The following is a 21774-nucleotide window of genomic DNA, read 5'->3' on the forward strand; positions in this document are numbered from 1 at the left end:
TTTATACGTGGGAGTTACAACCTTTTTAACTTCACATAAATACATCTTAACTCATTTTAACGTCAAAATACATTTAAACTCATTTTAAGTGGACTTCACAAAACTCACTCTACCAACTTAACTCACTACTATTCATAAAGAATTCAACTCAGTTCAACTCGCCTCAACATTCAAATGCAGCCTTAAGAGCTAGTTTGGGGGAACCAAAAAAAAAACTAGTTTGGGAACACATTTATTTTCAAATATTTTCTTTTTAAATATCACTTAAATACAAAGCATTTCTTAATTTCAAGCCTTTAAGGTTTTTATCTAATCATTACAACTTTCTTAAACTTTCAAATAAAACACAAAAAATAATACAACTTTCTCATATTTCAAAATAAAAATTATATTAAAAATTATATTCAAACAATATTTGTATTCATCTTTTTCTCTCTCCTTTATCAAAACCAATAAAAATAAACATTACAACCATAAAGAGATCTCATTAAAGTAAACCTACAAATTGACATGTTTTCATATGATACATTTAGATCTATTTTATAATAAAAGTAGTTTTACAATCTAACGTACAACATCAATCTACGTCGATTTGTGGGTTTACTTTTATAGAATATTTTTGTGGCTAAAGCATTTTTCCGTAATAAAATATCTTAACTCAAATTAATCATTATTATTCACAAAATATTTAATTACTATTTATAAATATTATGAGATATTCTAAGGGTCCAAACGAACCCTAAATGTCAGCCTAAAGTGAGGGTAACATTAAGGAATTAAGGTTGAATGAATAATTCTATTTGAATGTCTTTATACAATATACCATTTACGTTGCATAATTTTATATTAAAGATAAATTCTAAAATTTCTATATTCCAAATCAAGTTATGTCATGTGAATAGTGTGTGGTATAAACTATAAAGGCTTTGAAATAGTACTGCTCTTCCTAAAATCTTCTATTCGACATGTTGGGGTAAATATACCAGACCCATTATAGTATTCTAAGCTCAATCCATTGGGTGGCTTTTAGCAAAAGTAAGAAAAAAGATGGAGAAAAAGATAAATAAAAAGCTTATGGAGGAAAGTAAGTTAGATACGAAAAAAAAAATGAAGGAATGGGCATAAAGCTAAACTTCTCACCAACCACTGATAGAGCCTCAATAAAATGGATCTAAGATCTGAAGAAAGAGGGATGACTAGGCAACTGCTAGGAGAACACATGGATATTCTTCAACCTCATCAGGGGGTGCCATTTTTATCTTTTCCAAGCTAAAGGAATCTCTGACCTCTATTGTATATAGAGATATAAGAAATCATGAGAGACTGTAAAATATTCTATCATGGTGGATTTTCCCTCCAAACGATCGGTTGACGTAAGCCCTACATCGATTCACATAAATCTGTGTATCATTATCTATTTTATATTTCATGTATTATTTCTCTATTTACTGCTATGGATATATGTACGAGTATTGTACCGACGCCCTAAACTGATACTATGGGCTTCAAAAGACATCGATCGAGACCCAGATTAGTACTGTAGATCAAAAATGATTCTTTCTCCTATTTCAATCTATTCGACGGGTTTATGCTTCAAGGTAGCAATTCCAATAAGAGATAAGGAAGTCAAAATCTTAAGAAAAATGATAGTTGCAGTCATGAATGTGCAAGTACCGTGCAATCACTTTGGTAAAAGTGCATAAATACGAGACCCATATAAAAAGAAAATAATTTTTTAATAGTAAAGTTTACTCTTTTTTAAAACGACTACATAACACTTGTATATTTTATGACTGTATATAGTATTACGCAAATCTTAAATAGATTACCCTTGTGGGATCCATAATCCTCTCTCTTGCATACCGAATTGAATTGACTACAATCCGAGCACGACATTGCAAGAGACTTGAAGTGGTACAATTTAAGTTTTTAAAACTTTCTTTACATAATTTAAAACTTTCTATACATAATCTAAGTTTTTAGCACTTATTAACTAATGTGAAGTAGTACACTCACGAATAGATTTCATAAAGTTATACATATAAATTAACATGATTTTATATAATATATTAAATTTATTTTATAATAAAAATAATTTTACAATCTAACGTATTAGATCAAATTATTTTAATTTATAAATTTATTTTTATAAATTTATTTTTATAAAATATCTTTATAACCTAAACATTTCTAATAATTATATAAGAAAAATACTATGCATCAACTATTATTCATTCTCACATCTCATATTTATATTTTTTTATAAAATATATAGGTATTTTTTATAAAAGGTGTAAGTATTTTTCATAGAATATGAAATGTGGATGGTGAATACTGATTGATGTGAAAAAAATTTCTATAAAGAGGATAATCTATCCATGGAAGAGTAATGATATACAACATCTTCAACCTTTATACATTATATTTTTTTAATATTTTAAAATATTTTAATATTTTTTTAAAATTTATTCTTTTTAAGTTAATTTAATTCTTTTATTTATTATTTATATATTAAATATTTGATAAAAAAATAAAAAAAAAATTAAAAAAATTATGACGTGTAAAGGTTATATGAATAATAAAAAATTGTGTAAATAATAAAAAATTGTGTAAATTTATTTTTCCATGGAATTATGTAATCCAAGTGTAGAACACCCAGTACTAATTGGCCACGACGGATTCAAGCTCCGAAGCACAGCCGTCAGGGCGTAAACCCTATAAAAAGTCAAAACCCTTCAGACTCTCTTTCCTCTTTCTTCTCTCTACAGTCGCGCTTCACCCGTCTCCCCTTCCCTCTCTCTCACTGCCATTGTCCGTGGCCCCCCTCTATTCTCTCTCAAACTCATAATTCCCTCTGGAACTTTCCGTAACTTTCTGAATATCTCGATCGCTTCACGGGTTCTCTACAGCTTTCTGTTTGATCTTAATACTCTCACGTTTTTGGATTGGAATCGTGTTGCAGATGATAGAGCGAGCGGATCTGTGGAAGAGCAATGCCAAAGCGCTTTCGCTTCGGCTTCGGGACCGCTTCAGAGTGGCCGTGGACCGGCACCGCCGCAAGCAACCGATGTTCTCCGGCGATGGTTACTTCTCCTCCACATTCGATCGCTTGCTCCACCGCTTCCGCGATTTCCGCAGGGATTCCTTGCCTTCTTCCCCCACTTTCTATCGGAAAAGAGGTTCAAACACCTTTTGCTCGTTCAATTTCAGCCAAAAAGTTTGAGTCAAGCTTACATATTTTCTGATCAAAGTTTGTGATACTTCTGATCGAGCACTTTTTAGAGAAGAAGAGTACTATAAATTTGGTCGGTGTGAGGGTTCCTGAATTAGTATTCTTATTCAGGATCTTTAAGTCCTCTATCTAGTGATTAGGTATTTGTTTTATTATTGCATCAAACTTTTGCAAAACACAGTATTCACCAGAGATCACCGGAAGGAAACCTTCTCTTAACCTTTCCACTTTCAAAATTAACATGTCTAGATTCTGAATTGTGACATTATTTTACCACAGTGAGTAAAGACTTCAATGCCGAAGAAGAGTCTGTCATTCTTCGCATGCTTCAAGCTGTGGCTGTTCCAGTTCTCGGTAATGCTTGTCATGTGTTTATGAATGGCTTGAATCACGTTCAGGTGTGTGAATGTGTGGCATTCATAATTTCATTCTGCTCCTCAAACCATTATTTCACTTCTTCCATTGGATTTTTAGTGCGTGCCAGAATTGATTGGGGTTTTTGTTGGTTTTGCAGGTTTATGGTTTAGACAAATTGCACGATGCATTACTTCGTAGGCCAAAGGACAAGTCTCTTATTACAGTATGAACTTTCATCTAATTTTATGGCTTTGAGTTAAAAGATGTGTTTGCAAAGTTTTTCTTGAACCCTTTTGCAACTTTGGATTATGTCAACTTCTAACTTCCACCTCAATTCTTCTGCATTTTTATCATGGGATCATTGTGTGGGTGTGGTAAAGGAGTTTTTATCTATTGCTTGTTTCAGGTTAGCAATCATGTTGCTTCTATGGATGATCCACTTGTTATTGCTGCACTGCTTCCTCCACATGTTCTTTTGGATGCTCAGAACTTGAGATGGACACTTTGTGCCACTGATCGATGTTTTAGCAATCCTGTGTTTTCTGCATTCTTTAGATCTGTCAAAGTCTTGCCAGTTGCTCGTGGTGATGGTATTTATCAAAAGGTATTTTTATTTGAAGTTAGGGCCCTTAAGGATATCATCAAGGCAATTTTGTTTATAATATTTGTTTTTGTTTCTTTCTTCAACTCGATGATGTACGATGAGGTTATAGAATAATAGACTGTCCTAGATAAGAACTGAATTTTTCCTCCGGGTGTGTATCTGGGTGCATGCACATATAACAGTATGAGTTACTCATTTTTATGCTCTTTGGCTATAACACCCCAATGGAAGGCCTAAACCACATGGCCTATACTCCAAAAGGACTAGTCAATGATACATTTAGAGGCTCATTGAAACCTTATAAAGAGCAAAAACTTCTCATTCTCAAGCAATGTGAAATCTCATACACCACCTATCCTTATTCTTATTCATATGGGGTTATAGAATAATATATGCTATCCTAGATAAGAACAGAGTTTTTCCTCCTCTGGGTGTGTATCTGGGTGTATTCATATATAACAGTATTAGTTACTCATTTTGATGCTCTTTGACACTCTTGGAACCTTTAGCTTGTATAACACTGATGTTTGGCTTTTTTTTCTGGTGGAATTCTTTAAGGCCTCATTTTTATAGCTATATCAATTCATCTCATCTCAAAATTTCTCATTTAATTTTCTTTCCAAACATTACTCAAACACAAACACTTGGCAATTTCAAATTTTCAATTTTTTCATCCAATCCTTACCTAATCATTACAATTTTCTCAAACTTCTAATTCAACTTTTTTAAATCCCAAAACAAAAATATTTAAAAATTATATTCTAACAATATTTTAACTTTATAATATTTTTATTCAACTTTTTCTCTCTCATTTCCCAAAACCCAATAAAGCATCTTAACTCAAGCCATTTCACTACTATTCACAAACCATTTCACTACCATTCACAAATTTCTCATCTCATCTCAACATCCAAACGAGGCGTAAGATCATATCTATTTGAGTGACGCCAATGCAGTTTGTCATTTGTAAGAAGAGTGTCCTCTAACTCCATTGAAATTTAGATGAATATATATTTAAAAGATTGTTTTTTCTATATTTATAGAATGCCAATTAATGTTTTCATACTTCACATATTTTATGCGAATTCAGGGTTTTTATGCTTTAGTTTTAATCTTTTTTTCTTCTAATGTTGAACTATGTGTTAAATATTCACATGTTCTCATTGTGCTTTCAACTACCCCAGGGCATGGATATGGCTATTGCAAAACTGAATCGCGGTGGGTGGGTTCACATCTTCCCAGAAGGTAGCCGTTCTCGGGATGGTGGGAAAACTGTGAGGTCTTCCAAGAGAGGCGTTGGAAGGTAAGGTCAAGTGGCTATCACATATAATCTCTCTCTCTCTCTCTCTCTCACACACACACACACACACACTGGTCTTTCACCCATAAAAAAATATATATGCCAATTTTACTTATATAAAAAAAAAAAATTTATATGCCAATCTATCTTGTTTTTGGTACATTTTGGCACTCAGATTGCAGCCCTTGCCAGTTACAAAGTTTATTTGTTATTTTATTTTCGTTGAAGCATGGGTATTTACTATTGTACCTTCATACCTGAACAGGCTGGTCCTGGATGCAGATAATATTCCCATGGTTATTCCATTTGTACATACTGGGATGCATGAGATCATGCCTTTAGGAGCCAGTATCCCAAGGATTGGAAAGACGGTGAGTTGGTCTAGCCAGTCATCTTCTTATTAGTGTGTAAGTTTCTGAGAAACTGAACTGAACTAAGGAACGCCACTACTTGTCAATAAGTAGTACTTTGATACACTATAACGGGCCAAGCTGGAATTGAGACTTTTTTACGGTTTTTCCTCAATCTCCTGTCAGTAATTATCGTGGCTACGATATGCCATTTGAATAATACTAACTGCAGCCACTATTTTGGCTTACCATTTCATGTATTCTGCATATGTAGGTGACGGTAATTGTTGGAGATCCAATCCATTTTGATGATTTGCTTAACGTGGAAGATGCTCATGTATCAAGAGGAAAATTATACGATGATGTTTCCTCAAGAATTGGTCATCGTTTACGTCAATTGAAAGTTCAAGTTGACAGATTAGCCCTCGAACAAGCAAACCAATTACACAATCATCCTGTCCAATGCTCAGAACAGACAGCTGGGATTTTGCAGCAGGTTGACTGGGAATTGTTTGGGATTGGAAGCTATTTTTCTACCAAAGATGATTCTTCATCCAGGCAAGAATCGCAGATTCAACTAAAGCTGGATGATAACTACACTCCACGGCCTGCATCTTCACTTGGGCAGACAAAGCTAAATGTTAGTGATTCTCAAGAGCTTGGTTCTCACAATTGGTATTTCAGGATGGGATTCTCCAATGAAGGTGGAATTGTGTCCAGAATACATGGTTATATGGATCCGACCGAGATAATGAGTTTCGCAGCCAGAGGCTTATTTATGAATCTAAGATCGAAGGAAATTTGTGCTACTTGCTGAGAAGTTGGACTCGGGAAGGCATGGAAACAATTTCTGGAAGCTAATGTGTTCCGGCAGTGGAACCTACAAACAAAACATGGTTTTGAGGGTGTTGCATCCTGAATTCAATGTAAATACTTAAATAAATCATTTTTCGGTTAGGGAATGAGCGATATTGAGGCATTGCTAGTTGCATCGTTCCCCCTTTTTCTTTGTAAATGGTTTTCTGGGTTTTACTAGGAAAATTATTTGCTAGTTTGAGAGTTCGGATGACATGGTATTCTCAACCTATCATAATATACTATGACATTATAATTGTTTGTGTAAGTATTCATTTTTAATGTCATGTCATCTTATGATAAATTTGGAGTATCATGTGTCACTCCAGAACTATCTAATAATTACTCTATACTAATGAATTAGACTATTTTGAAGCATGTAATCTTCTTATGTGTAGGAAATAGCCAATGCAAAGGAAGCCATGAAAATAATCAATGATTGGATAATTATATTGTCATGCACTGTACATGTCTTAAGGCAAGTAGTTGCTATGTCATTGATGAAAGGGCATTGCTGTACAGGAGTATCATCCTCCAGTCATTTTGTGACGTAACACACTCTCATTGAAGAGTATTTTTATTATTATTTTAATTTATCATACGCATTCTCGAAAGGAATGGCTCGATGATGACATTTTTTAGGATGATAAATAGATTTATTATTGTCAAAATATTTGTAAAAAGAAAAAATATATTTATCATTATTCGGGCGAATGAACCCTCCCAAAGACAGGATCGAGCCCACACCCACGGGAGCCCATGGGTCAGAGGACAGAAGCCCGCTGGAGATGGACAAAAGGTCAATAGCCATCACGTGCCAACCCAGAGTTCAAACCCGTACGTCACCCATTGCTAATTAAATAAATGATACTGGTAGTCGTGAGTGTGCAAGCGCCGTATAATCGTTTTGAAAAAAATAAAGAAATATGAGATCTACATAAAAATTAATTAATTTTTTAATAGTAAATTATATTTTTTTTTAAAACTATTGTACAGTATTTACACATTCTACAACTATATATGACAATACTCTGCTAATTAACGACGCAATGGACGAGATGGTCATCTGCACGATATGCGCCCTTGAAACTCGCCAAAAGATATTAGCTTCAACATACCGTTCATTTGGCAAAGTTCAGAGGAGATCACGTTGTGAGGCAAGTTCCGGTAGACGGGCGACCAACCTGAATACATAAAGGTCAAAAGGCGCTAGAAGGGAATAAAATCACAGCAAAAGAGCCCACCAAATAAGGCCCTTGAGCCCAACCCAGAAGGGGAAAGGCAAGGGTGGTGCAAAGGAGCAGTTTAGCTCCAGCAAGGCAGGCGTGTCAGAGATTTGGATAAAAATATGAATACAGGATGACAAATTAACTGACAAGAATTTATAGAATATTAATAAATATTAATAATATATTTAAAAATTTATTTTATTAATTATATAATTATTATATATAAAATATATATATCTTTTATTTTTTATTCGGTCTAGTCTAGTCTAAAAAAATTCTAAATCATAAATCGAATTGAAACTTTTCGATCTTCTAAAATATAAACCGAATCGGTCTAAATCTCGGTACAGTCCGCGTTAAATAATCAGATTCAGGATTAGTGCAATGCATACCACAACAAGCATGTCTCTAATTGGGATCACTGTGAAAAGCCCACTTGCACTAAATGATCCGACATGAGAAATCGAGAATATGGCAACTCGGCAAAAGAACATGTCTCTGATAGGATATCCACAAATGGCCACGCCCCACTGAATGCCTCGAGTAGGTACAATCGAGGACACGAGCTTGATGGGTTCGTTTGTTTTTAGAGATGAGATGAGATGAGATGAGTTGAGATTAAAGTTAAAAAGTTGAATAAAATATTATTAGAATATATTTTTTAATATTATTGTTATTTTGAGATTTGAAAAAGTTGAATTTTTTATTTTATTTTGTGTGGAGATTTGAGAAAGTTGTAATGATGAGATGAAATGAGATGAGATGTTTTTGAAAAACAAACAAGGCCATGTGGCAGCATGGTGCAGTGTAGAAGGAATGGACACCCCAGGCACAGGGGAGGAGCGACAACTAAATCTAAAGATATAAGACAGAACAACAAGTAAGGAAGAGGGACCTGACAATTTCTTCAAGAATAAAATAAATTGACTTAGGCATCGAAAGTGTCTCTAACACTCCCAACCCTCTCTTTATTTTCTAATTGCAGATTACCACACAGAGGTTGTCAACTCTACGAAACGCATCCGCAACAATGATGATAGAAAAAATGATAGGGAACATGACAAAATTATGAAGTGTTTCAAGAATGCTATTAAAATTATTTTAGAAAAATAATAATATGATTTTTAAATATGCTCACTTATATATTTTAATTTGTTTTATTTTTTTCTTAATGATTAAGAAAGTAATTATTAATAAAATTATATATTTTTATTTTCTCTTAATGATTAAAGATATTTAAAAAAATACTTCAAAAAAAGAAAAAAATAATTTACATTGGTGTACATATTTGGGGTGCACATTGCACCCTAGCATTATCCATTATTTTTATATGTTCGACTTTATAATAGAGATATTTGATATCATCAGTTTTTTATTATAATAGAGTTAGAAACATAAAATCTAACCCGTTTATTTGGTCGACCGATTTAAGGGATAATATGGTCACGAAGATTGACCCGGATGTTCTATTGAACCAGCCCCACCAATCAAAGGCAATGTCCCTTTACAGATCATACACGCGGTGGGAGCTTAGCAGAGTAACCACCGCAATAGATTTGATCTCGTCCGTCCTAGTGCTACTGGGCCGAACATCACTAGACGGTGCGGATCAATTCGTGATCTTCTTCTTCCTCTATCAAGACTCTTCAAACAATAATTCCCTTTCAAAATCTCCCACACTCACAGTTTCCTTCTCAAAATTCGAGAGAGAGACAGAGAGATAGAAATGGCGGACGTAGAAGAAGCAGAGCTCAGTGACAAGCAGAAAAAAGAGATAGCGAAATGGTTCCTTCTCAACTCTCCTGCTGGTGAAATCCAATACGTTTCCAAAGGTAATGCTCTCTCTCTCTCTCTCTCTCTCTCTCTCTCTCTGTATTCTTTCTTTTTAATTTTAAATTTGCATCAGCATTCCTCTTCTTCTGAAATACCCACTTGCTCCTCTACAGTTCCAGATTCGCATTCGCTTTTTTTCTCTTTCTTTGATTTTTTTCCCTTTTGTGATCGGTTAATTGGTGCGCATTCTTAATGGTTTTTCAGATGTGAAAGCGATACTGAACGACGAAGAATTGTACAATGAGGCGGCTTCCGAGGCCTTTCCCTTGTACAATAAATCCCAAATGATTTGCCTCGAAATGCCTGGCCGAATCGGCGATGTAAGTCGTCGAATCCTTATGGAGACTTTTCTTTTCAATTATGGGATGAATTACTTATTTGTTTTCAGTTGGTATAGAAATGCTTTGGGTAATAGAAACTTTAAGAGTTGCAAACTGAAGTTTTTTCGAAGATTTAAGCTACACGAATTGTACGGACGGACTTACTCGATGAGTTTTCACAAAATGGCTATCGTATTTTTCATTTCGCATCATTACAAACGCCCATATCAGTTTTTAACTGATTGATTGTAAATTTATAGTACGCCTAGAATTGGCATACCTCTTAAAAAGGTGTTATATAATAGATGAGACTAAATAGTTAAAAAAATCGTATATGCCATTTGATTTTATCAAATCAAGCTCTTAAAGTTTCTGTTCGGAATTACGTTGAAAATCCAAACCCAATTTTGTTATATTTAATTTGCTGCCATGGATGCAGGTGCTGGTTACTTCATTTGGCGAGCTCAAGGAGAATGAGTTTCTTGATCTTAGGACTGCTCAAGTTGCCATAGTTGATCACATTAAACAAGTAAATTTTTGTTATCTTGCATTATTTTTTTCTATGGAGACGGCAGGACTTCCGCCAAAATACTAAGGCAATATTCAAACCTTTTGTTCTAACGCAAGGCAATGCTTAAACCTCAATGTACTCGGGCATTATTTTTCTCTTCAACATCGTCTTCTAGGAATTGCAATATGTTATAGCAATGTTATAGCCAAATGTCCTATTCCCTGCATCTCTCAGTGAAGTACTCAGCAAGAGCATTATGTAATAGCAATGTGTTATAGCCAAATCTCTTCCCTGTATCTGAGTGCATGTACTCAGCAAGAGCATTATGCTTATTGTCTCATATACTCATGTTTGCGAGAAGTTGGTGTGTCTTGCTGAAGTGTGTAATTTGCATGCTCTCCCTCCTCTCCCCCTTCCTTTCTTCTTGTCAAGTTTTCTCATCTAACCATTCTCACCTATTAGTTTACAATAACGTGGCGAGCTGTTCAGGTTTGTACAGGGGTGAGACCTGCTCTGGATGATGAACTTCCATCCCCATACGTAGAGGAATTCAGGTATGCTCTGTAATTCTCATAGGTATAGTTTTTTTGCTATATGAGTCTATGTTCTGTTAAGGCTATATATTTCAAAAGATTTGATAGAATCTCCGTGGCTTTGATTTCCTAATTCATGTTAGACATCTATAGATTCTATTGCCAATGATGTTCCTTTCTTTCTCGATAGATGTGCTCTGGATGCCGAAATACTGAAATATGTCGGTGAAGCTTATCCAAAAGGTGTCTGCTCAGTCTACTGTACAAAAGGAAAAGATGTGGAGGGCCCAGGTTCTGATTTTGATCTTGTAGTGGTGATTTCTGCTGCCAGACTTAGTCCACAGAATTTCTGGTGTGTGAAAATTTTCAAATGACAATTTAAAACAATATTCTTTGGAGCATCATTTAGATAGGACATAACTACATTATGCTAACTCTGGGTTTTCTGTCTGTTTGCACCCTACCTTGTACCTCGTCCATAATAAGATTTTTTAATGTTTATTGGCGCATTGTGTAGCAACGGAAGTTGGCGTTCAGTATGGAATATTGAGTTCAAGGATGTTGAACAAATACTGGAACTGAGAGGCAAATTGCAGGTAATTGTTTACAGCTGTTATGACTATTGTTTGCTCTTATTTCTTTTTCTAGGCAATTTGGACTGCATTCATATTTCTTGAGAGCATATAAAGCAACAATAAGATAAATTTTCCTTGTCCTTTTCTTATGCTTTCAGGTGGGTGCCCATTATTTTGAAGAGGGAAATGTGCAGTTAGATGCAAAACATGAATGCAAAGACACAACAGTATTTCAGGTTATCACAAACTTTTATGTCTTTCAACAAGTAATTTTGTAAGTCATTATTTTTGCTGTTGCTTTTATTCTGCAAAAGCTTGATCTTGCGTGATTCATGAATGTCTTTTTTACTTATCATAGATGGTGAGGTTTTTTTCTTGTGTTTTCTGAACAATAGTAAAAATTCTCCCAATAAGAGTATTGCCTTGGTATCTTAATCTGAAGATGTGCTGAGTATATGTGGATGTCGATGTTAAGAACATGGTGATTTGGCAGTGGTAATTGGTTATAACTTGGATGGTTGAGTTATCTAGCCCGCTTGCATTCCCCTGGTAATCTATAAAGCCATGCTGGGCAAGAAGACTACTTCAAGTCTTGTTTGATCAAAGTTTGCTTCTTACATTTGAACGTGTTAGTGAGACCTTTTCCCCTGCTTTGAGAATGTTATAGTTATGGAGAATTTGTTTTAAATAATTTTTAAGCACTTCAGTGCGCGGTTCTTTTTGCTTTTCTTTTATCTTTTTGAATGGTGCTGTGTTGCTATGCCCATTGTAATGATTTAATTTTCACCTTTTTTCATCCAATTCTTATGTTCATATTTTTTTTTTTCAGTCTCCCGATGACTGTGCAATTACCATAGCCAGCATTATTCGCCACCATGAGACAGAGTACTTGGCATCTCTTGAGGTCCTCAATTTGACTCAATTCTGTTGTTAAGGTCGGTTTCTCATTTTTCAGAAGCCCTTTACTAACAGTTATATATTGACAGGCATCCTATTCAAATTTGCCAGATACCACTTTCAAGGTATTCTTTCTCCCCACAAATTTATTGTTAGATTAGTTCTCGTTTCTTAGCACACTTGTTAGAACATAGTTGGATAGCCTCTGATCAGTGATGTCTCTCTTTCAGAGTGACTACTTTTTAGTTTTTACTTGTGTATTAACTTTTATCCTCTATCTGGTTCTTGGGAAATGAAAGAGGCAAAGAAAAGGAAATTGCTCGATTATATAGGGTTCTTTTTAAAGCTAAGACAAAAATAAAGGTTCTTTAAATGTTTTTGTTTTGTTTGTAATAATTAAGAATGGAAATGAAAATTTAAATATGCTTTGTTTTGGACACCCAGTGCCAATAAAAAAAATTCTTTAATTTTGCCAACAAATTGAACGGGTAGAAGTGCCTAAGCTGTCCATTGATCTGATGGGTGTATCAGGATCAGTTGCAGAGCCATGGCTGGACATGTGCTTATCAACACTCACCAGTGACCTAGTTGTTGTGTAACTGAATGCGCCTTTTCCCTTGTAGTAACTATATAAACCATCAGGCACTGAAAATTCAATGTCTGCAGATCTTTAGTAGGTCTTGAGATAAGTAGAAAAATCGTTTGTTGCTTTTTTTTAACCATCCATCTGGGTTCATTTTATTTCCAGAGCAGTCTGATTGTTATGACTGCAAACTTATAGAAAAAATTGTTATGACTGCAATGCAGGATCTCCGGAGGAAGCTTCCAGTTACTCGAACCCTATTTCCATGGCATAACACGTTGCAATTTAACCTGACTAGAGACATTACAAAAGAACTTGGCATTGGAAAGTGAATACACCAAACCGAAATCAAGACCAATGTTTGCTGAAGGTGAGAGAGAGATTTCCAATGACTTACTACCCGTAACCCTATGTATTTCAAGTATGTGAATCCTCCTTAGAGTCGGCCGCCTTTGCAGGAAATGTTCTGTGCCATCAGAGTTTCTCTCCTCAGTTTTATGGCATTGTACTATACTGTTGATTCCCAGATGTGTATAATAGCAGGAAAGGATTGTGGTTTATTTCCATTTTCTAAAGCATGTGACGAAGTTGACTAGTTTGTGGAAAGGATTGTAGTGCGAAAAGTGGCCCCAGTTTGTGCAATTATTTTTTGCCTAAAAGGTGAATGAAAATTGAGAGGGACACGGACTTGAAAGAGCCAATTCTCCTCCTGTTAACAATAGGTTGTCATTCATAACGCGATTGAGTTCATGGGTTTTCGTCTTGCTCTTTTGATTTTTTAGGAAACAAAAATTCACTGTATCTTATCCTATATAAAGTTCATAATTTGGAAAGGGATAGCAGATGGCTCCATTCCACATCAGTGAACACGAATCAGTACACAAACAAGAAGCCTAACAAAACGTTATCACGTCGACAAAGATGGATGCAAATGGCCGACGTGTGGTAATGGATTGAAAGGGTTCTCAATTAATGATAAATACCAGGAGGCATTACGATTCAGATCAAAAACCTCAATTTCAAGTCAGATTACGAAGAAATGAGATGAAAGTCCAAAACAGAAGTCTTTGCTTGGTGAGGAGAGCTCTTAAACCTTCGTTTCATTCAACTTTTGTTCTCAGCTAGCGTTCTCTCTTTCTCTTGGGAATGAAAACTAGCAGAAGATTTATGAGACAGCACGAGAAGAAAGAGCCAAAGCATTAAAAAAGGACGTAAATAAATAAAAGAAAAAGGAATGAATGGTGAGCCAATCTTGCTAACCAGATTTAGGCCCTGAAGAGAAACGTAAAACCCAGATGAAGACAAAGCATTTGTTGAAATGCCTCAATGGGCGTAAACATTTCTGAATGATATTTCCGTAAAGTGCTTTCCTTCATACAGTACATCAGTATTTATAGAAGGCTCAGAATACCAAAACAAATTTACAAGAATATTCTAGAAGATGCTATAGAGGCACGGCCTTGCCATTCTGTTGAGAAGTTTGTTGTGATTTCGGTTGTGGTGGTCTGACAGCAGGTGCGTGCTGTGTAGCTCTGTGTAATGGAGGCAAATATTCTGTTGTGCTAACATCCCCCCTCGATTCAAGCGGCACCTCATGAATGGTGAGGCTTGATCGTAGAAGTGAAAAGCGAGCTGTGGAGAGCGGCTTTGTGAGGATATCAGCAATTTGATCTTTACTTTGAAGGAACTTGACAGCAAGCGCTTTGGCAGCCACGCGATCACGAACAAAGTGATAGTCCAATGCAACATGTTTGATGCGTGAATGCATTACAGGATTAACAGCTAAGTAAGTGGCACCAAGATTATCACAAAATAAAGTAGGAATATCTGAAATAATAATTCCTAATTCTGTCAACAAGGATTGTAACCAGAGAATTTCACAAGTTGTGTTTGCAACAGATTTATATTCAGCTTCAGTTGAGGATCTAGCTACCGTGGGTTGTTTCTTTGAACCCCAAGAGATTAAATGAGAACCAAGATAAATACAAAAACCACCTGTTGATTTACGATCATCTGGGCAACCAGCCCAATCGGCATCGGAGAAGGCTGTTATTTTAAAGGAAGAGATAGGAGAGAAGAAAAGACCAAAGGAAGAGGTGAGGCGAAGATAACGAAGAATACGTTTGACAGCTTGCCAATGAGCTAGACGGGGATAATGCATATATTGACAAACTTTATTAACAGCAAAAGAAATATCGGGTCTAGTAAAAGAAAGATATTGAAGGCTACCAACAACACTACGGTAAAGTTGAGGATCCTCAAAAGAGGGGCCATCAACTGCCGTGAGTTTTGTGTTGGAAGCCATTGGAGTTGAGACTGATTTAGAATGATGCATATTTGTGCGATGTAAGAGATCAGAAATATATTTGTGTTGAGACAGGAATAAACCAGAAGAATTTCTATAGACCTGAATCCCTAGAAAGTAGTGTAAAATGCCGAGGTCTTTAACTGGAAATGAGAGACGTAAAGCCGAAATGAAGTCATTGATCAGAGATGTGTGAGAGGCAGTAACAATAATATCATCTACATAAACAAGAACATAGATCGAAACAGAGGCAGTAGAGAGAATAAACAGAGATGAATCAGATGTAGATGCATGAAAACCGAGTTCTAATAATCGTGAACTTAGTTTAGCAAACCAAGCCCTAGGAGCTTGTTTCAGACCATATATTGATTTTCGGAGTTTACACACATAATGAGGATAATCAGGATTTACAAACCCAGTTGGTTGATGCATGAAGACATCCTCTTCCAGATCACCATGTAAGAACGCGTTTTGCACATCCAATTGATGAAGAGCCCATTTCCGAGTCACTGCAAGAGAAAGAATTAATCGGATTGTAACAGGCTTAACAACAGGACTAAAAGTCTCAGAATAATCAAAACCAATTTGCTGATGAAACCCTTTTGCAACAAGTCGCGCTTTTCGACGTTCTAGGGTACCATCGGCATGTCTCTTGGTTTTGAGAATCCATTTTGAACCAAGAACATTAAATTTCGGAGAAGGAGGAACCAAATCCCATGTTTGATTTCTCAAAAGGGCCTCAAATTCCACGGCCATGGCATCTCGCCAAACCGGGTATTGAGCAGCAATGGTGTAGGATGGAGGTTCCTCCGGAATAGGGGCAGTTTCAGTGAGAGAGGTGGAGTGTTTGGGAGGAGGCCAAGATATTGTTCCATCTGTGTGAATGAGTGGACGAGAGTGTTGGGTTTTTGATCTTGTGAGCATCTGATGGTGGTTGAGGGGTGCTGGGTTGATGGACGAAGAAGGGTTGAGAGAGGGATTGTGCGGCGCTGGAGATAGCGATTTTGAGGGAGAACCGGGTGGGTTGGTTTCGGGTAGGTCTTGAGTTGGGTTATGTTGCTGGGTCGGTGTAGTGTTATCGGGTTGGGCTGGAGATGAAGATGCATGTGTCGGTGTGGTCTCATGAATCGATGTTGAGGGAATCACATGGGTCGGTGTAGAGTAATGGTCTTGGGCTGTAGACGAATTTACACGGGCCGGTGTCTGAATGTTGGGAGGAGAAGGAATAGAAATGGGTAGAGGAAAAGGAGTGGGCTCGGGAGAAGGAGATTGAGCCGAAGAAGAAAATTTTTTTTGAGAGTTAGATGAGTCCGAAACTTGTATAGAGGATCTGGTGGGAGAGAAAGGAAAGTGATTTTCATTAAATCGAACATCACGAGAGACGTAGATACGACCAGTAGGAAGATGTAAGCAATTATAGCCTTTGTGATTCAAGCTATATCCAATAAAAACACAAAGTTGAGAACGCATATCCATTTTATAACGATTAAACGGACGAAGGTTGGGCCAACAGGCACATCCAAAAATCCGTAAAAAGTTATAATCAGGCTTTTTATTGAATAAAGCTTGAAAGGGAGAAATATTTCTTAAGATAGGAGTGGGCATTCTATTTATTAAAAAAGTGGCAGTTTGAAATGCCTCAGCCCAAAATTTTGATGGAGCTGATGACTGAGCAAGAAGAGATAGACCAGTTTCCACTATGTGACGATGACGTCGTTCTATACTTCCATTTTGAGCATGAGAATAGGGACAAGTAATGCGATGAGAAATGCCTATTTTGAGAAGAAGAGAAGAAAATGGACGAAATTCTCCTCCCCAATCTGTTTGAACGGCAATTATATTTTTGGAGAATGTATTTTGAACAAATCTAATGAAAGCTAAAAAAATAGTAGAGACTTCAGATTTAGTACGTAAGGGAAAGTACCAAATATATTTAGTGAAATCATCAACAATAGAAAAATAAAACCTAAAACCATTAGAGGAGAGCACAGGCGCTGGTCCCCAAACATCTAAAAATAAAAGTTGAAAAGCATGAGTAGACCGAGAGGGAGAGAGAGGATGGGGGAGAGTGTGAGATTTAGCTTGAAGACAAGCATTACAAAGTGAAGAAAGAGGTGTAGAGGTGATGGGGAGATTATGTTGACGAATAGTCAAGGAAGTAATTCGAGGAGACGGATGTCCTAAACGTGAATGCCAAATTTGAGGAGTGGTTCTTTCACCAATGAAGGCTTGAGGTTGAGTAGAAGCAGTTGATCCAGAAATGAGCTCATCACTTGGTGGAAGAACATATAAGCCATTCTTAACAGTGCCCTGAAAAAGTACTTCCTGAGTGTGCAAATCCTTCACAAGAAAACCAGAAGAGTTAAATTCAAAAAATACAGAATTATCAACACAAAACTAGCGCACAGATAATAAGTTTTTGGAAATAGAAGGAACGTGAATTAAATTATGGAGAAGGAATTTGCCATTTGGTGTGGGAAGAAGGCCGGTTCCAGTGTTTTGAATGGGAAGGGACGACCCATCACCAATATGCACTTGATCAGGTCCATTGTATGGTGTGGACTCCAGATTCAAGTTGGAAAAATCAGCCGTAAAGTGATTTGTAGCAGCAGAGTCTGGAAACCACTGATTTGACGAAGAGGAAGGAACCGAAGTGTAATTGGCTGTGAGGGATGGAGGTGGAGAAGGTTGATAGTTGTGAGTGAAGCGATGAAAACACTGGAAGGCTGAGTGACCGACTCTGGTACAGATTTGACAAGTCGGTTTGTGTTGATTCTGAGAAGAGAAAAAATTAGGAGACCCAGTATTGGTAGTTCGGGCTCCTCCACGACCACGGCGATACCCGCGACCACGACCTCGAGTAGACGGACTGGAAGGTGGACGAACATTGGTGGAATTAGCGGAGAAGGACGCAACAGAGAGTGTCGTTTGGATCTGATGAGCAAGTCTTGATTCATGATTTAAAAGGTAGCTAAAAACCTGAGAAATGGAGAGAGGTTCGGGTCTTGTGGTGATGGAAGACACGACAGATTCATAGTCGGCTTCTAAACCAGTCAATAGATAGATGATAAACTCATGGGAAGAAAGTGGATGACCGGCAGAGGAGAGGGAGGAGGCTAGAGCTTTAGCTTTGTGAAAGTATGCGGAGATGGTGTCTGAACCTTTCTTGAGTGTAGCTAGTTGGTAACGAGTTTGCATCAAATGGGCAGTGGACTGCGCCGAATACAGATTGGTGAGAGTGGTCCAGATTTCATGGGAGGTGGCACAATCAACAACTTGGGAAAGAATGTTGTCGGTAAGAGAGGAATAGAGTGCCGAAATGACCATTTGATCTTGTAGAAGCCAGGAGCTGTGGGCTGGGTTGGGTTTATCATCGAGGAAGGGAGGAGGAGAAGGGACCGAGCCATCGATATAGCCATAGAGCTAGTGGCTTTTGAGAAATGCAAGGAGTTGAGCTTTCCAAAGAGGGAAATTGTCGGTGGAAAGCTTTACTGTTATTAGATGAGCAGCGGCATTGGTGAGGGAAGGATTCGGTGATGGAGTGGGGGCCATGAGGAAAAAAAAAAAATCCTATGCTGGCTCTATGATACCATGAAGAGAAACGTAAAACCCAGATGAAGACAAAGCATTTGTTGAAATGCCTCAATGGGCGTAAACATTTCTGAATGATATTTCCGTAAAGTGCTTTCCTTCATACAGTACATCAGTATTTATAGAAGGCTCAGAATACCAAAACAAATTTACAAGAATATTCTAGAAGATGCTATAGAGGCACGGCCTTGCCATTCTGTTGAGAAGTTTGTTGTGATTTCGGTTGTGGTGGTCTGACAGCAGGTGCGTGCTGTGTAGCTCTGTGTAATGGAGGCAAATATTCTGTTGTGCTAACAGGCCCCATTTTAGATAGTAAGATAGATGAGATGGTTTTAGATAAAAATTAAATAAAATATTATTATTATTTTATAATTTGAAAAAGTTAAATTGTTTATTATATTCTATATAAGAATTTGAAAAAATTATAACGATAAGATAAAATACTTTTAACATTCAAACCGGCTTTAGAAATAGCACAAATTATTTTTACTTATGCTCTAGCCAGTTAATTAATAATTGGTGTTTTTAAGGGCACTGGTCATATTTTGGCTATTTGGTGTTTTTACGATTAAGATTTTTCTGAATCTTTTTTGCTGTGACATCAACACATATAGGTCAAATGCAGAAAAACGTAAAAAACCTCGAAAGGCAATCAAAATTCCGTTGCCGGGAATCGAACCCGGGTCTCCTGGGTGAAAGCCAGATATCCTAACCGCTGGACGACAACGGATTCATATGTGGTGTAAGCGCTAATTTATATTATACGAACATTTTGTATCTCATACTCATGTCCACCGGACTGGGGCAGTCCCAATAGCCATAACTCGAGGATGATGGTCTTTGACTCTTATGATACAAAGTATATTTTGCCCAAATTCCGGAGCCCCCAAATGAGCATATAGCCCATGTATGATACTCAAAAGAGGTTAGCTGTGTCCCGCTCAATCCCAGCACCCTGCACCCATTGCTGATTTTAAGCACCGATCATGGAATTTAAGGCAACGTAGGTTTTTCGAGGCAATTTGTTGAACAGGGTTCCTCTTGATCTTTTATCCTTTGCAAGTATCATATCGATATTCAAATCTCATTCAAAGGGATCATAACCAAGTTGGCAGACACCACTGGGAACCCATTTTCCAGTTTCCGTGTCTTTGTTCCGCAGCTAGTACATGTCTTTAAACACCTCTATGGCCTTGTTTAGGATGGCCGCTCGATTGTGAAAGGATTTTCCATAATTTGGATCAGTAAAATGGTCTGCCGAGGAACCCCTCCCTCCGCTGCATTGCTCTAAACATATATATATATTTATATAATATAAAGCCTCATCAGGGTTGTCATTCTAAGGCTAACCTTTTGTCATGGAGTCCAAATCTGAACACTAGGCACCTAAATTTGGATACACACCAACACGCTCTCGGGAAATATAACACCTTAGATAATTGATCTGACAAAGAGAAGATACTTGGAGTTGTAGAGTTTCTTTATGCGCTTCTTTGTTGAGCAAAAAGATATCACGTATAAGACTGGAAGGTCTTTGGGGCCATTTCCCTCTGCAGATTCAAGAGCTTGATATAACCAAGTAACAAACACCTAGTGTGCCGTAGAAGAACCCACTTAGGACTCCAATTGCAGCCTAGGGAAAAGTTCAGGTGCTAATCCACATTTCAAGATAATCAACTTAATGCAGCCTGCCAAGTATGTTCAAATTGACAACTACTGATCGGACTACAAACAACGGGTACATATAAATATTGAATCAAGGAAAAAATTCATGAAGAATTAAAAGAATAATCTTTTCATTGATAAGAAGGAAAAAACAAAGATTGAACAATGACACTCGAGAAAAGAAAAAATAATCGATATCTAAATCTTTGTTTTATAGTGAAGACACCATGCTCTCCCCATATTTACTTTCTTCCCCTTCTTCTTCCAACCACCATTATTGGGGAACAAACCCTGAGCCGTTCAACCCATTTTTGCATCTCCCCCCTCCTTAACCCCAAGCCCACCAAAGCTCCCCCAAGACAAAACCCCAAAACCCAATCTTTGGTTTTTCTCTTTCCCAACCACTGAATCGAAAGAACCCCAAGTAGCCCCAAAACCGAAAAGCCACAAAGCACATTGCGCTCCAACTCTTTCCCAAACAAGAAAGCCAAACCGCTAATCACAAAGAACACAAGAAGCATTGATTTTCTCTTGTTATTCCTTCTCCGCCCGTCAAAGCCTCCTCCTCCAAACAACTTCCAGAACCACACGGCCACTCCATTCCCATCTACATGGCCGATTTCCCCAACAACCAAATCTAAGGGCTGCGGTAAGATCTTGGTTTTTGAGGCCATGATTGCTATCAAACCGAACAGTAACTTCTTTGATATTTGAGATCCATTCCTCCTTTTGTTTTTTCTCGCATATATGACTAGCTTGTCGGTCTTTCTTGCACAGATAATTGGGTTCTGTATCTCTGTTGGATGGGAAGCCAAAATCGGAGAGCGAATGAAAAATAATTTTGGTGCAAAAATGGCGGTATTGTAAAGAGATGTAGGCATTATAGCAATTGGGTACGAAAGAAGAAACCCATTGGAGGACTGATGTGTTTTGAAGTAAAGAGTTTGCTGCTGCATTGTGCTCTCCTTTCGCTTTTGTTGGAGATTCGTCGAAGCTGTTTGAAGTTTAACTTTGTTTGGCGGAATTATTGAGAA

At 37.1% G+C, this 21774-nt stretch overlaps 3 protein-coding genes and 1 non-coding gene across 5 annotated transcripts; 2 read left to right on the forward strand and 2 right to left on the reverse strand.

Annotated features, from left to right (window-relative positions):
- Positions 1-2706: 2706 nt before the first annotated feature.
- On the forward strand, positions 2707-7097 carry LOC118349823 (tafazzin-like). The gene is made up of 7 exons (XM_035695348.1): positions 2707-3179; positions 3512-3630; positions 3747-3812; positions 3996-4193; positions 5378-5496; positions 5759-5864; positions 6118-7097. The coding sequence occupies exons 1-7, from the start codon at positions 2963-2965 to the stop codon at positions 6658-6660; spliced, it is 1368 nt and encodes a 455-aa protein (XP_035551241.1). The 5' UTR covers positions 2707-2962; the 3' UTR covers positions 6661-7097.
- A 2325-nt stretch (positions 7098-9422) lies between these two features.
- LOC109012744 (F-actin-capping protein subunit alpha-like) lies at positions 9423-13880 on the forward strand. Of its 2 annotated transcripts, XM_035682888.1 has the most exons (11): positions 9494-9759; positions 9965-10080; positions 10520-10609; positions 11081-11145; positions 11315-11476; positions 11642-11720; positions 11858-11935; positions 12529-12603; positions 12686-12721; positions 13404-13549; positions 13638-13880. In XM_035682888.1, the coding sequence occupies exons 1-10, from the start codon at positions 9654-9656 to the stop codon at positions 13509-13511; spliced, it is 915 nt and encodes a 304-aa protein (XP_035538781.1). In that variant the 5' UTR covers positions 9494-9653; the 3' UTR covers positions 13512-13549; positions 13638-13880. The 2 variants fall into 2 exon arrangements, with proteins under 2 accessions (XP_035538780.1, XP_035538781.1); XM_035682887.1 differs by having other exon boundaries at positions 9423-9759; positions 13404-13880.
- Positions 13881-19733: 5853 nt separating this feature from the next.
- TRNAE-UUC lies at positions 19734-19805 on the reverse strand. The gene has a single exon. It is a non-coding gene; the product is annotated as a tRNA-Glu (tRNA).
- A 1114-nt stretch (positions 19806-20919) lies between these two features.
- On the reverse strand, positions 20920-21717 carry LOC109012708. Its single transcript, XM_018994491.2, has one exon. The coding sequence runs from the start codon at positions 21694-21696 to the stop codon at positions 20983-20985; it is 714 nt and encodes a 237-aa protein (XP_018850036.1). The 5' UTR covers positions 21697-21717; the 3' UTR covers positions 20920-20982.
- Positions 21718-21774: the final 57 nt, after the last annotated feature.

Source organism: Juglans regia, chromosome 11 (assembly GCF_001411555.2).
Source record: "Juglans regia cultivar Chandler chromosome 11, Walnut 2.0, whole genome shotgun sequence".
In the NCBI taxonomy this organism is placed as follows: domain Eukaryota; kingdom Viridiplantae; phylum Streptophyta; class Magnoliopsida; order Fagales; family Juglandaceae; genus Juglans; species Juglans regia.